This window comes from Fistularia commersonii, chromosome 11 (assembly GCF_037954325.1).
Source record: "Fistularia commersonii isolate RoL2024-O1a breed Wild chromosome 11, RoL_Fcom_v1.0, whole genome shotgun sequence".
In the NCBI taxonomy this organism is placed as follows: domain Eukaryota; kingdom Metazoa; phylum Chordata; class Actinopteri; order Syngnathiformes; family Fistulariidae; genus Fistularia; species Fistularia commersonii.
The window spans coordinates 16,545,887-16,560,177 of record NC_141294.1 but is presented as its reverse complement, the minus strand read 5'-3'; the positions used below and the strand labels follow the sequence as shown (position 1 = coordinate 16,560,177).

Genomic DNA, 14,291 nt, shown 5'->3' with positions numbered 1-14,291 from the left:
CGACCAACGCCAGTCACACCGGTAGTTCTTGTTAAACTTGTAAATAATAATACATCCATCGTTTGGTAAAAGAAATACAACTCGAGTTTCCCTGTGTTGTACGCAATGTCACGATAGAATACCAGACTAGAAGTATTACATCATCTGTGACATCATGATTACTGCGGTTGTGCTGAATGTAGAATATTGATGTTTAGCATGAGCCATGTGGAGACGCTCAGCTTCTATTTGACTAATCTAAGACTTACGGACTGCCTAAACCCCAACACCTGCGAAGGGTTCGCCCCCCCCTTTTTCTCCATCCCCTTCTTTTTTTCCCCCCACAAATGCATCGTTTAAAAAGACAATAAAAGTCGCTCTCGCACAAAAATCAGACACTCAGAAAATCAACATAATCTTTTGATATGAAATCCACGGCTGGAATGGTAAATCGGGCGATTTGCAAACCCGAAAATCTCTCGTTCACGCCCCCTGAGGCGGCTGAACGGTCTCCCTTCTTTTTTGTTTCGTGGTCTCCGACGTCTGCGGTCTAAAGACGTGTTTTTTTTTTCCCCCCCGAGGGGGTTTGCAGGCGCCGCGCCAATCAGACGGTCGATGCTTTTGGGATCTGCACTCGCGCAGCGTGTCGACACACCAACTCCTCTGCCGGTGAACTGCAGCTCTTCTCGCTCAGGTGTTGGTCTCCAGGGAGCCGTTCCTTCCTTGAAGCGAGGGGCACCAGGAGTTTCTCGGGGTGTCCTGACTTTAGGGAGCCCTCAGAGTCGCAGACAATATCTTAAACTCTGAGGTCGTGCTTTGGATCGGGCCCAGAATAACGAAGGCGCTCAAAAAAAAAAAAACACAAAACTCTTGGGACTTTTGACGTCATTTATTCGATTTTCAAGTCAGAGTAAGCGGTGAGGCGGAGAAACAATCCCTCCCCCGCCAACTTCCCGCACCTTCACATGCAGCTCATCTGCTTGTCTTCTATCAGCACCCTGCCGGTGATCTGGAAGTCCATCGCCCCCCAGTTGAGCACATTCCCCGGGGTGAAGTTTAGGTTGTTTTCGTACCTCTGGATTTCACAGGGGGACAGGATGTAGTTCCACATGTGGACGTCGGACACCATGCCCAAGAACGACTGGCCGTCGTAGAAGTTCCCGCCTTGAGAATCCTGCTCCTGTGGAGATAAAGGTTTTCGTTTGTCTCATTTATTTTTTGCTCTACTAAAAGTAAATCGGAAACACTACCTGTCCTAGGACGATGACGCCAGATTCGATGACGTTGAATAATCCGGCTGAGACAAATTTCTTAATGGAAGGCGTTCCATCAAACCACAGCTGCACCAGCCCGGACGCAGAGTCCCAGGTGGAGCAGATGGAGTGCCAGGCGTTGAGTCTGTAGTCCGTTTGATGAAACGCCACCTCTCCGTTCCTGATGTAGACTACGAGGTCTTTGGACGATTCTTTCCAGAATATCAGGAAGGCATTGTCATGAGAGGGTGTCGCCATGGAGAAAAGGCCGTGATCCCTTCGGAGGTCGGTGATGAACCTTGGGACGGAGGACGAAGCGAATGACATCGTAGATTTCAACTGATAAGCCTCTGCGTGGGATGGGGTTCTTACCTGAAACAGACGGTCAGGGTGCCAATGTTGGTCTGGGACGGGTTCAGCCTCACATGATCCGTGTCCGTCTTTTGGGGGAAGGTGAACACTTTCCCCGACAAGTCTGGAAAACAAAAAGGGACATCTCAAAACGTCAGAGGCGCAACTTCGGTCGTCTTTTCCCAGAGAGGAGACGGGCTTCTTACCCTGAAGACCCGTGGCTGCGGGAGCCAGAGCCACCAGGACCAGTAGAACCCGAGCACCACACCAAGTCATCTGGGCAAAGCGCAGAGTGATTCAGACGGGCCGATGCAGTGTTTTCGGCGGTGAGCTACAGCCTTGCTTTCTTTGAAGCATACAATCCAGACAACAAAAAAAAAAAAAAAAAAGAAATCAGCTGCACTCACCTTTTCTTCCTTTGCCTCCTGCAGATTGCTGTTCTCACCTTGTTGTCTAAGCCAGACAAGCTGCCGTGCTGAGAAGCAAGGTGGGTTGAATACCTAGACTACTTCCTCGGTTCAGTGAGACAAACTGCGGTCGACTCGGAACAGAATTGGTTCAGCTAGAAATAAGGCCAGAAAATGATCTTCCCCTTTGACAAAACAGCCCGTAATCTTCATAATCTGGTTTTAGGGTGGAGCCACTGGACAGGTTCAGGCAATTTGCTGACAGGTGCAGGCAATTTGCCAACCTGTGTGGTAATTAAATCATTTCCTGAGCAGCAGCTGGGGTTCCCGTCCTCCTTAGTGCACTGTTTTGTGTTTAATGTGAGCCTGGCTCGTTTTCCATTTTACTGACACGCTTACAAATAACTAATTTTTTTTTTTCTTCATTTTCTTCCACTGAACCCATTTTGGCCTACTTTTAGCTTTAATTACTTTAAGAAAAAAATGTTACTCAAAAATTACATCTGGTCTCCCCATTTTGTTGCTACCTTACAAGCCAGGTAGTTGTAACAAGTAGAGGCTCATTTGGGGTCTCTCTTTTTTTGAATTTTGAATTTTTTTTCCTAGGCTACACCACCGTATTCTTGTGCTAAAACCAAAAGTGAATGAAAAAATCAAACCTACGAATCTCATAGCGGATCGGTGGAGGCCCTGGTTAACGACGACTGCCATTGGTGCCGATAACCTACAAGGTACCAGTGTAAATTGGTTAGATGAAGTGATGCAGAATATGGACATGTTGGTGCAGATGAAGAAGTGATGTACAAGTTTGGTATCCAGGATAGGAACACAGAGGGACAGATGGAGGTAGACTTTGAAAAAACGAGGGCATTTTCCAAAAAATGCAAGAAGATAGGGTAACTTATAAGAGTAGAGGTAGGAGCACACAGGTAGACTACATTTTGTTTAGAGCATGTAATCTGAAGGAGTGACCGCAAAGGAGTGGCAGGTGAGAATGTAGCCAGACGGCATATTATGGTTGTTTGTAGGAGGAGTTTGAAAAAATCCGCACACCAACAATGCTCCAAAAAGAAAGCCGATTTGTTTTACATATGAGACAAAAAACTTATTCTCGCATGCCATTTCAAGGAAACATAGGCTCTTCCTCAGATGCTCATCGGAAATGTGTATTAACAAACAAATTTTAACTGTGGCGACCTCTGAAGGAGGAAGAAGCAGAAGGTTGGAGGAAGGGAAACCAGCCCTACCTGTACTTGCTTGTCAAAATCGCTGACCTGTTGTGGGGTTAGAAGAATGGTTTTGGTTTATTGTCGTAGATTGCTGGCTGTTTTTTGTTTCTTTGTTTTTCTCTTCTGCATGGTTGTTTGTTGTTTCTGTGTTGATCTCTGAGCTTAGCACACCGTCACAGTAGCAGCCTCGAACTGGCATCACCAGAACGAGTGCACTACCAGCGGTATATGGGTCCTGAAATGTTCTTCGCTCTTTGGGACAGCAAAAAGACGTGGGGATTCATTTTGTAAGTAGTTAGATGCAGGGAAGCTCTTATTTAGGTAATTATTTATTGTCTATCTTGTGTCAGGTCGGATTGGGCAAAGCATACCGGCCAGTTTGTCAGTTCTGTTTCTTTTGACACATCTGAGTGCCACTGTGTTAGTTTATATGGATGTTGTTGATCCATTTTTGAAGTGATCTTGAACGCCACTGCATTGTTACACAGAGTCCCCTTAGACAATACAGCCCATTATCAAAATTTCAGGAAGTTCAAGCTACCTCAGGGGCTGCTGATCCACTTCTGCACTTCCCTTCATCCTTTGTGTTCTCTGCAACCGACAGAAATGGACAATCGGGACTGAAGAGAACCAGAGGTACCAAACTGCCTTCTATCCAGGACTACATTTCAAGAGTCAGCAGCCACGCAGTGAACATCACCGTTGAGCCGTCACACCCAGGTCACCTCCTCCCCTTCCTTCTCCCGTCCGGTAGGAAACGCAGATCCCTGCACACGAGCACGACCAGACACAGGAGCAGCTTTTTTCCCACAAGTCAGGACTGCGGTGAACACATGAATCGCCAAAAGACTTCACATACATTGTCATGCACTCATGCAATCACCTCATCTCTGCAATACTTCATGTCCACATTAGTCCGGTCGATTATGACCTTATTTACGTAAACTCTAGTTTGTATTCTATCTACGTCCTGTTTTCTTGTCTTGGGTTACTTTCATGAAGCGTAACTGTGAAGCGGAGCTGACATCCTTGTTTGTGCAAACACACCTGGTCAATGAAGCAGATTCTAACTCTGATCCTTTGACACCTTGTTAGCGCCTCGCGTTACAGTACCAACAAAAGTATGCCGGCAGTAATTCCAACCTACAGGGGGGAGAAGGATGGTGGGGATAATATGTTGGAGTCTCATATTTAAGGAGGCGGAGGATTCTAAGTAACGAGGGTCGGCGGTCCAGATCAAGGGAGATGAGATGGAGGAAGTTGTGCAAGCAGTTTGGAACGGATGGAGAAAAGTGTCAGGAAGGAGTCTATTAAAGGAGCAGTACATGTTCTGGAGATCAAGTCACACGGAGATGTTTTGAGGAGGGATGGTGAAGATCTGGGTAGAAGGATGTTGAGGTTGGAGGTCCAGAGGAAGATCAGAGAAGAGGTTTATGGATGGAGTTAAAGAGGACAGGAAGTTAGTTGATCACACAGAAAAGAGGATCAGATGGAAGCAGGTGATTGGCTGTGGATTAGAAGGCAATACAAACAACAAATGCGTTTTTTTGGCCCTGGTTCTTCGCCAAACCCCTTTCCACCGAGCCTTCCCACCGTATTCACCCCGGATGCCTCAGCGTTTGCTGTCTAATCTGCACGGATTCTCCATTTCCTGGATTATACTCCAGCATTCTCTCTTTTTTTTCTTTCTTTGTTTGTACAACCAAGGTAACGGGCAATCGGATTGGCTCCTCAAAGCTTAAAAACCATGACAGCAGGTAGCCACCGCGCTGCTAGCCAGAGCCCGCGGCGTGGCGTGAATAATGTTGTAAAGAACTCTATCGTGGTCGGACAGTGACCTTGGAAAGTTCTGCGTCCGGTGGGATTACTGCAGGACCAAAGACTGCGTCGGCACGACATGCATGATTTATTCTCTGGCAATAGAACAAGCTGATCTCAGCTCTTGATGCCGTTTCCGCAATTCCACTGTTATCTCATTGGGAAAATGGGGGGCCGGCATCCAATCACGTGTCCGGGTTCCTTCTTCCCTCCATCCAGCGTTTGATGTTACAGAGCTTCATGAAATACTTGAAGCTTGACGCTGCCAACGTGGCTTTTGAGCAAAATGCATACAAGTGAGCGGTACTAGTACACGCTTAAGAAGCGCTGTCTTGTGCAACTGAACCCGAACTAGGAGACAACAGCAGTCAGACAGTTGTACCTTTTTATTGAAAATCGAGCTGTTTCTTTATGACGTTGCTTTTACGGATTTGACTCTCCGGAGTACCGGCGTGCAGGAAACTGAACCGCGACTAGCGACGTGAACTGCTCTTTTACATGGGCCTGATTTATCTTCTCAGCCTTCAGACGCAGGTCATTTGTCGGCTCTCAATCAGCACCTTCCCCACAGACTGGAACTCCAGCGCCTTCCAGTTGAGCACGTTTCCCGGCGTGAAGAGCTGGTCGTCCGCGTACCTCTGCATCTCGCAGGGGGAGATGACGTAGTTCCACATGTGGACGTCGGTCTTCATGCCCACAAACGACTGCTTGGCATCAAACCCCCCGCCGTGGCTGTCCTGCTCCTGCGGAGATCAACGAAGGGGTTGTTCGAACAGCGTGGTGTCAGTTTGCTTCTCGTACCCCTCCAACCCCAAATGGAACCCTACCTGCCCCAGGGTAATTATGGGTGGCTCGTTGATTTCGGTCTGTCCTGCTACCACGTACTTCCTCGCAGAGGGTGTTCCGTCAAACCACAACTGCACCAGCCCTGACACTGAATCCCAGGTGGTGCAGATGGAGTGCCACATGTTGAGCTTGTAGTCCTGCAGGTAAAACTCCGTCTTGCCATTCCGGACATAGACCGCGATCTGGCTCGGCGCCTGGGACCAGAAAATCAGGAAGCTGTTGTCGTGCGAGGCTGTGGACATCGAGAAAAGGTTGTGGTCCCTCTTCAGGTCCGTGAAAGACCTGTGCGGGTTGAAGAGATGTCAGAGTCTGACACAGGGGGAAAGGGGCAAGGCTTTGTTTTCTAATTGAGTTCCTGGGATTCTACCTGAGGCAGACTGTTATTGCGTTAAACTGTTGTTGAGGGGTGTTCAGCCTGACGTGATCCTCTTTGCTGGCTTGGGGGAAGGTGAAGACTTTCATCGACAAATCTGACAGAGAGGAAGATCACAATGTCATCTGCAAATATCACGTTCCGTGGAGATCCCTGTCTGACCTCATTTGTCCATCACTACTGAAAACAAGGGGCTAAGAGCTGACGCCTGATGTCGTCCCACCTTCACTTATAACTTATCCCACCTTCGGTACACCTCACTAGTGTCTCGCAGCTCGTATACATGTCCTGCACAAGTCTGACATACTTCTAAATCACTCCTCATAAGGTGCCACAGTGCCTTTCTTGCCACCCTGTTGTATACTTTTTCCCAAATCTTTTTCCTAGACCCTCCGTCCTAGTCCCCAACCTAGCATACAAGTCATCGTGTGTCCTTAGTTTGGTCTACACACCACATACCGCTCAGCACATTAGCTGTAGTTGTCCAGTCACCTTGAAGCTCCTCCTGAACGAGCAGAGCCTTTCATAACTTCTGCCTGAAAACCATACAACACTCCCACTTTGTCCTCTGCTCTGTCTTTGTCCTCTCTAGCTTCCTTGTCAGCAGATTCATCCTACAAGCCACCATCCTACGCTGTGTGGCTGCACTCTCAACAGTCATTACTTTGCAGTCACTGATCTCCTTCAGATAACATCATCTATACAAGATGTAGTCTACCTGCGTGCTCCTTCCTCTGCTCTTATGAGTTACCCTGTGTTCTTTGCTTTTCTGGAAAAAAGAATTTATTGCAGCCATTTCCATCCTCTTTTTTTCAAAGTCTACCACCGTCTGTCCCTCCTGGATACCAAACCTGCACATCACTTCTTCATCACCTCTGGTGCCTGCACCAACATGTCCATTGAAGTCTGCACCAATTCCCGCTCTTGCACCTTTGGGGATATTCTGCATCGCTCCATTTAACTCATTCCAGAATTTTTCCATCTCCTCTAAATCTGAGACCGCATTAAAATTGCCACAGTCATTAACTTGATATTTGAAACCCCTTCCTCTTTCCTAACTGTGAATGGACCATAAAAACCTTAACATCAAATTCAAAGACCTCCATTGAACGAGTCGCTCCTCTGTCCAAAGTTATTGTCCGTGGAGTCGGGTGGAAAAGAAGGGACAAAAAACCATTACCTTGAGGAGTGGCGGAGCAGCTCGCCAGCAGCAACAGGAGGTAAAAGTACTTCATCTAGGTTAAAGAAAAATTGATCAGACACCTTCTGTGCTCGGATTACTGCGCTGTACTCATATTTTACCGTCCCGCCGATCTTACCGTGACTTGTATGGCAGGGTCTCGTGTGTGACAGAAAGGGAAGCGTTGGATTTTTCTTCTCGCTACTTCCCCATTTCCTTACCATTTCCGTTTGGAGTTATGCAATTGTTTTCTTTCGATTCCGAGTGGACGTTCCCCCCGCCTGACACGGGCCCACCCCGAAAACCCTTCCCAAATCCTCATTCGCGTCGTTTATTTTGTCTTTTTGTTTTACTTGACTGGCTCTCCTGGCATGAAAGTACCGTTTAGACAAAGTCTTCCCCGATAGCGTTGGATGAGAGGATTGCAATTTTATTTCATTTCATTTTTTCTGTTCCTTTGTAATTTATTGGATTTGATTTAATCTAATGTATTTTTGTCATTTTTACCTTTTTTTTTTTAAATCTAAATATACAAATATTTGAAATATATATAGATGTACACAAACTTGATTTATTTTCAATTTTTTTATCATATTAGATTAATTTAATATCATTATTGAATTTGTTTGGTTTTACAATTTCTTTATTTTATCCTCTGCTTTATCTTTTAGTTTCTGTTTCATTTTAATTGTATTTTATTGCATTATTTTTCTAAACACAATTTATCCAATGAGTTATATTTGTATTCATTTATTTATTCATTGATTTTTTTTTTTTTTTTTTTTTCCCGATTTATTAATTTTTATTATCTTTCCTGTCCCCTTGTGGGGACAGGTTTGAAAGAAATAAATTTGAGGATAACTAGGTAACTCCCTATCTTGCTAGAGTTTTGTAGCACTTTGCGGCGTTGCATAAGCATGCGGTGTCAGAAAAGGTCAGATGTCGGACCGGCTGCCCTGTACGTCAGAAAAAGGGACTAATTTCACAGTTAGGACGGATAATAGGTTGACATCTATTTTTTTTTTTTGATACCAATGCGACCTATACGCCCTACTTTTTGCAATCGACCAGAAGATCGCAATCGATGTATTGGGTACCCCAATTCAGTCCAACTATAATTTCCCATGATATTTTAATTATCATCTGTCTGTAATGGGGTCTGATCTGCAACCCTAGATTGACCGTTTCGGCCATCGAACGTTATAAAAGCACATTTTCCCATTCATCAGAGTATCAGATGTCACGACCTGATGATCCGTATGCCAGAAAAGGCGGGGTTAATCTTCGTTTGATCACCGGTCATTCACATTTTATACAAATATACCCAATCATTGGCCCTCTTATTTACACATCATATCCAAGCATACAACTATTGCCCCTATCCTTCACACCTCATAAAGAAAACCCATTCAGCCTCTCGGTCATGCAAGCGGACGTTTCTGTGCATTCAGCTGTTGATGCCCGGCGGTGTTTCACTGCTTGCGCGGCCAAAAAGAGGCACGGAGTTCCTGGATCTCATTTCGTGTAAATTTTATTTCTTGGACTTGCCAGGTGGAGCTCCGCCTGGTCCCCTCTCAGGTGGCAGCACTTGTACCCGGAGGGTGAAACAGAAGAACGCGGTCATGTTATGTAGAACTACACCCAAGGACGGGCTTGTGGAACAAGGAAGGCGCTCTCTCCGCTATCCAATCACAGAGAGCGTGCTGGGCAATCAGGAGTCCACGTTGTTTGTCGACAGTTGGTCTGGCGTAACTGGGGAATCTTCTTACTTCCTGCATGTGTCTTGATCTCGGCTACAAAAGGATTGGCAGGTCAACTTCACCTGAGGAAACATTTTCATCCCATTCAATCGGACAGCGGCGGAGACTCTGGTCCGTCTGTCGACGTCCACTGAGCTCCAGCCGTCGTCCTACGTCAGCAGCTCCTTGCTCTCGTCCTGCCGTCCCCTCTCCCAGCCCTGGCGAATGCGGGTGAGCCTTCGGTCCAAGCAGGGCAGGAGCAGCACCGCCTTCAGGACCAGCACCGTCCACGGCAACACCAGGCTGAGCATGTAGGACCGCGGCGTGTACCAGTTGTAGGACGAGGCGAACAGGAATTTGTTCGAGCCGAACAGGCAGGTGTGGAAGGTGCAGAAGAACAACGTCAGGTGGCCCAGCTTGGACTGTAAGGAGAGGCAAAGAGCCGGGGGTCAGGAACCGAACCGGGACGGTCGAAGCTCGGATTCGCCTCGGCTGCAAAAACGGAGCTAATTAACGGGTAACGGCTGCAGCGCGACGGACCGACCTTTGCCGAGATGCGCTTCGACCTACAAATGTGCACTGGGGACGCAGGTGCATGCACATATTTGCAGATTAACAGGCGCGGCGGTCCGTCCCGACCCGAAGACCAGAGATAATGTATGCCCCGCAAATTACATCTGATGAATAACTTAACATTTAAAGCACTGCTCCAATTTAGGCTGGAATGAAAGTAGGGGTGGGGGGGGGGGGGGGGTTGAATCAGGAAATGAGCTTGACATGACCCAGTTACATTTATGAATGTGTTTGTGTGCCCCCCCCCCTTCCCCACCCCACTGTTGCGAAGCTGATTATAGTTTCAATTGATCAAAGTGGGGAAGGGTAAACACCGGCTCCTGCCCCGAGTCAAAACAAAACAACAGTAAAGGATCCGCCGCCGCTGACAACGAGAATTATGATGTTCTAAACACATCTCCGAAAGGAACGCCGGCAGACTCCGCCCCGGTTTGCATCGGTGGAGCGAGGCTTCATGCCAACCGCCGCCGCCGAAATGCGCCCAAAGAATGTTCGCCCCGCAGGATCGGACCGATGTTTGAGGAACCGGAGTTCGGAAAAGGCGCGGACGGAAGCGGAGCAGCAGCGCCGTACGAGGTACTCAAAGGCGGGAAGACGCCGACAGGTTTCCTGTGGACAATCATCAACGTCCTCACAGGGCGGTGGAGCCTCGTTCTCTTTGGCCTCGCAGCTACATGGAACCTCACAGCGGAGGTACCGCTGACCGCTGAGGCCTCAGTATCCATCTCACCGGTCTGCGGTATGCCAGATCTGTGACAACCAGCGAGGGGTGGAGCTTCACAATCACCACCTCGGAGCGACGGAGCGAACCATTGAGAGACGATTGGGAAACACTATCCAAAAACTGTTGATGTGATTGGTTGCAGAGGACATTGTGGACACGCACCTGGATGAAGCTGAACTCCCTCCAGCTGAGGGCGTTGCTGACCGAGGGCAGAGAGGTTATTCCCAACAGGAGGAACAGGGCGAATCCCAGAATCCCCATGGACAGGTAGGAGTCCCCCAGCCAGGCGTAGTAGGTCTCGAACTTGTCGGTCTTGTTCTCCCGGACCTGGGTGTGACATTGTACCCGAGATCGGAAAACAGAAGCGTCAGAATGCGGTTCCTAAACAAGGGTCGCTTTTTATCAAGCGCGAACCGGTCTCACCTTTGCGACTGTGCTCTCGGAGATCTTGTATCTCACGTAGTATCTGCATGGAAGAAGCACAGAATCTGCTCAGTGGAAAGGAGACGCCCGCAAAGTGACTGCAACGCTTTCTCATTTGTACAATGTGAACAATGTTTTCGGTACCAGAGTCGTACCTGATGGGAATGAGATAGGTGTAGAGGACGTGTAAACAGGCCAGGCTCAGCGCGATCAGTCCGATCTGCTTCCTGCACAGCATCCAACGGTCCAGCCAGTTGGGGAAGCGCCTGAAATAGACGAACGGCCGGACTCGTATGTTTGAGAAGATGAATCACCACACCCTCGAGGAAACATCAATCCGGTCGGGTCGGACGTCCGAACCTGTACTTGGTTCCCCGGTAGAGCTGGAGGAAGGCGGCCATGATGCCCGGCAGGTAGCAGAGAGACAACATGATGAGGGCTACGATGGGGAACACCTGCGGAGACCCGAGAGAGATCCGTTTCAACTCCTCATGGAATGGTCTTCACTTATAGGACGCTTTCATCCCGCGTTCAGTGTCTCGCCCGAGAAAACTTCAGCATGCGGACAGGAGGCGCCGGGGATCCAAATGCCGACCTCCTGAATTGGAAGGGGCGCCCGCTCCCCCGGTTGAGCCTCAGCCGTCAATATCCCACCTTGTTGGCCAGAGACACCATGATCCTGAAGGAGTGGTCCTTGCCCTTCGTGACGTAGGTGAAGGCCACGTCTCTGATGACCTCGTAGATGAAGAAGAAGGCGCAGAGGCCGGCGGCGACCGCAAGCGGCATACGCCACTCCGGGAATAGCCTCAGGGGGAAGTCCTCCAGCTCCCTGGCGACAGACAAGGACCCTCGGTCCAGAACAGTGAGACCCAGCTTGGTGGCGACCTCGCCCACCGCCTGCTTGGCCTCGGCGCTATTGCCGCACAGGTAAACCTGGAAGACACCCCAAAACATTCAGGCTCCGTACGAGCACTTCCAGCCGGCGGGTTCTCACGGAGGAGAGCCAGAGCGCGTGATGGAAGGCCAAGAGCTCCGTACCTGGCGGGTGGCGTCCGAGGGCCCGTTCTGCAGCGCCCAAGCCGACAGGGTGTTGAACCCCTTCACCACGCGGGATCCAGGGATCAAGCTGAAGGACAGAGATCGGATTCAACCCGCGGGATCTGGCGTCCGGAGCTTCTGCGAACTGGCTCGGTTTGCCGATCGCCCACTGACCTTTGCAGATAGGCAGCGTTGGCTTCCGGGTACAGACCCTTCTTGAGGTTGTTGCTGACGTCCACCACCACCTGCCAATCAGAGTGCGGGGGGGGGCATGAAGAGGTGCTGTGCAGACCTCGCCACGCCGCAGGGTGCAACGGCACCGTACCTTCCCCTTGAGTTGAGATCCAAGACTCTTCAGGAAGCCGTAATGCTCTCGGTGGATACACATGATGACCAGATTGGCCGAGGCGGCCGCATCCGCGTGGCCGGTAACCTATCCACACACACACACACACACACACACACACATAGTCCATTTAGAAAGCCGGAGTTTCTCGCTTTGCTTTGTTTTTGGCGCCCACTCCTGAAACCGCCTTGCACCCCCCCAAACAAACCAAACGGGTGATACCTGCGCCCCGTGAGGGAGGGGCCCGCAGCTGTGCGGCCTGCGGCTGCCGTACACCACCCTGTAGCCGGCCTGCAGCAGCCGCTGGCCCAGGGAGCGACCCAGATCCCCCGTCCCGAAGATGCCGAGCGTCTCCCGCTCGCCGTCTGCCGCCATTCCCAGGGAGCGCAGCGGCACGTCCTCCGGCTTCACCTCTTCCACTTCGCTGCTTCTTCTTCCGACAGCGGACATGGACGCGGTGCCGTCCGATTTCTTTTTTTTTTTTGGTTTCCCTTCTGGAAATCAAAAGCGATCCGCCGGTCCGAGCGATTCGTCCTGAGCCAAGTCGACGTTCCTCCTGCTCGTCCAGCGGCTCTTCCAGCCGTTCCTCCGCAGACTGCAAGGTTTCAGACCCGACTCTGGTTTTTGTTTGCCCCCCTCCTCCACCCCTTCCTGTCTAGGGAAGGGGGTCAGTGTGTCTGCGCCGGCCGAGAGAAACTGCAAAAACAAACTGAGAAGCCACTCTGTGTGTGTGTGTGTGTGTGTGTGTGTGTGTGTGTGTGCGTGTGTGTGGAAACTTTCTGAGCCCTCCCCCCCCCCACCTTCTGGGCAATCAACATCTATGACTGGCTGCGCAGTTTTTGCCGCTCTTTCAAAACTCCGGATCTTTGTTTTGTCGGTAACTGCTGGCATTTGCAAAACACTCACGTTGAGCAACGGAGGTGAAGAAATCTTGTAAAAATGGAATCTTTATTAACGTGTAATAAACGTGTAAGAAATGGTTAATAACAACACCCTGAATTTCACGCGCATGCAATTGCATTGCATTGTGTGCACATGCTAGCACATCCAGGTCAGAGTGTGTTGACAAAGTCAACCCCCACACACACACACACACACACACACACACACTGCAGTCCGCCCTGCTGTTGCCCCTATGAGTAATTAATGTGCTGTCGAAGTGAGCGCAGCCCCGGAGGGTGGAGAAGGGCGGAGGGTCGAGACGGAGTGCCAGCCCCCTGAGTGTGTGCGTGTGTTTGTGTGTGTGTGTGTGTGTGTTTTCTGATCCGGTGTCCCCCGGCGGTGATTAGCCCCCAGACCTCCACTGAGATGCATAAGCCTGTTTGGTAAACAGCAGCTCAGCCTTCCTCCTGCAGGATAGCAGGCCAGGCGTGGAGAGGGAGGAGGAAGAGGCAGGTCTGGACTTTCCAGGAACGAAGGGCAGGTCAGAAAGTTGCTAAGTCCAGATGTGGCGTGCAGGTGTCCCGTGTGTTTCCCGCCAAGGTGCGCAAACGGCGGTCGGGGGGTTTGAGTCCGAAACGTCCAGGTGGTCGGGCGGTGCCAGGTCCACACACACACACACACACACATCACCTCAGTGTTTCTGAGACCTGGGAAGGAAGGAGGCTCCCAAAAAGGACTGGAAAGAGAAGGACAAAGCAACAGAACAAGTGTGTGTGTGTGTGTGTGTGTGTGTCAACAGAGAATGAAGACACTCTGTGTAACAAGTGTCGCAACCCAGGACTTTCCCCTGACTGTCTCTCTGTCCCCGGGGATCGTTTCAGGGATTTACAGTGGAATTTCCCAGCTGCTTTTAAGTTAACTATTCAGATCCCGTCTATCTTTAACCTGTGTGTGTGTGTGTGTGTGTGTGTGTTCACTCAGATGCCACCTGTGCACTCATGCAGAGCTGAATCTGAAAGTGATCTCGGTCTTCAAAAAAAAAAAAAAAAAAAAGACGAGCAGGGTTTTTTTTTTGGGGTGTTTTTCCGTGAGATGCAGACTTCTGAAAGTAATAGATTACAAAATGTAGA

At 49.7% G+C, this 14,291-nt stretch overlaps 3 protein-coding genes and 1 long non-coding RNA gene across 5 annotated transcripts; 1 reads left to right on the top strand and 3 right to left on the bottom strand.

Moving 5' to 3' along the window:
• Positions 1-857: 857 nt before the first annotated feature.
• LOC147229758 (C-reactive protein-like) lies at positions 858-2,164 on the bottom strand. Its single transcript, XM_086155379.1, has 5 exons — positions 1,991-2,164; positions 1,790-1,859; positions 1,605-1,707; positions 1,230-1,530; positions 858-1,159 (listed from the first exon to the last, which is right to left on the bottom strand). Exons 2-5 carry the CDS (start codon positions 1,857-1,859, stop codon positions 941-943), a joined length of 693 nt encoding a protein of 230 aa, XP_086011505.1. The 5' UTR covers positions 1,991-2,164; the 3' UTR covers positions 858-940.
• LOC147229757 (uncharacterized) lies at positions 1,778-4,798 on the top strand. 2 transcript variants are annotated; one of them, XR_015106824.1, is made up of 4 exons: positions 1,778-1,909; positions 2,015-2,070; positions 3,824-3,855; positions 3,974-4,027. It is a non-coding gene; the product is annotated as an uncharacterized LOC147229757 (long non-coding RNA). The 2 variants fall into 2 exon arrangements; XR_015106823.1 differs by having other exon boundaries at positions 3,824-4,798.
• Positions 4,799-5,408: 610 nt separating this feature from the next.
• Positions 5,409-7,642, bottom strand: LOC147229756 (serum amyloid P-component-like). Its single transcript, XM_086155380.1, has 5 exons — positions 7,576-7,642; positions 7,437-7,491; positions 6,251-6,353; positions 5,865-6,165; positions 5,409-5,780 (listed from the first exon to the last, which is right to left on the bottom strand). The coding sequence occupies exons 2-5, from the start codon at positions 7,489-7,491 to the stop codon at positions 5,562-5,564; spliced, it is 678 nt and encodes a 225-aa protein (XP_086011506.1). The 5' UTR covers positions 7,576-7,642; the 3' UTR covers positions 5,409-5,561.
• Positions 7,643-8,949: 1,307 nt separating this feature from the next.
• On the bottom strand, positions 8,950-13,075 carry LOC147229755 (metalloreductase STEAP4-like). The gene is made up of 10 exons (XM_086155378.1): positions 12,502-13,075; positions 12,259-12,366; positions 12,108-12,178; positions 11,934-12,021; positions 11,550-11,828; positions 11,256-11,350; positions 11,051-11,161; positions 10,896-10,938; positions 10,635-10,799; positions 8,950-9,597 (listed from the first exon to the last, which is right to left on the bottom strand). Exons 1-10 carry the CDS (start codon positions 12,727-12,729, stop codon positions 9,346-9,348), a joined length of 1,440 nt encoding a protein of 479 aa, XP_086011504.1. The 5' UTR covers positions 12,730-13,075; the 3' UTR covers positions 8,950-9,345.
• Positions 13,076-14,291: the final 1,216 nt, after the last annotated feature.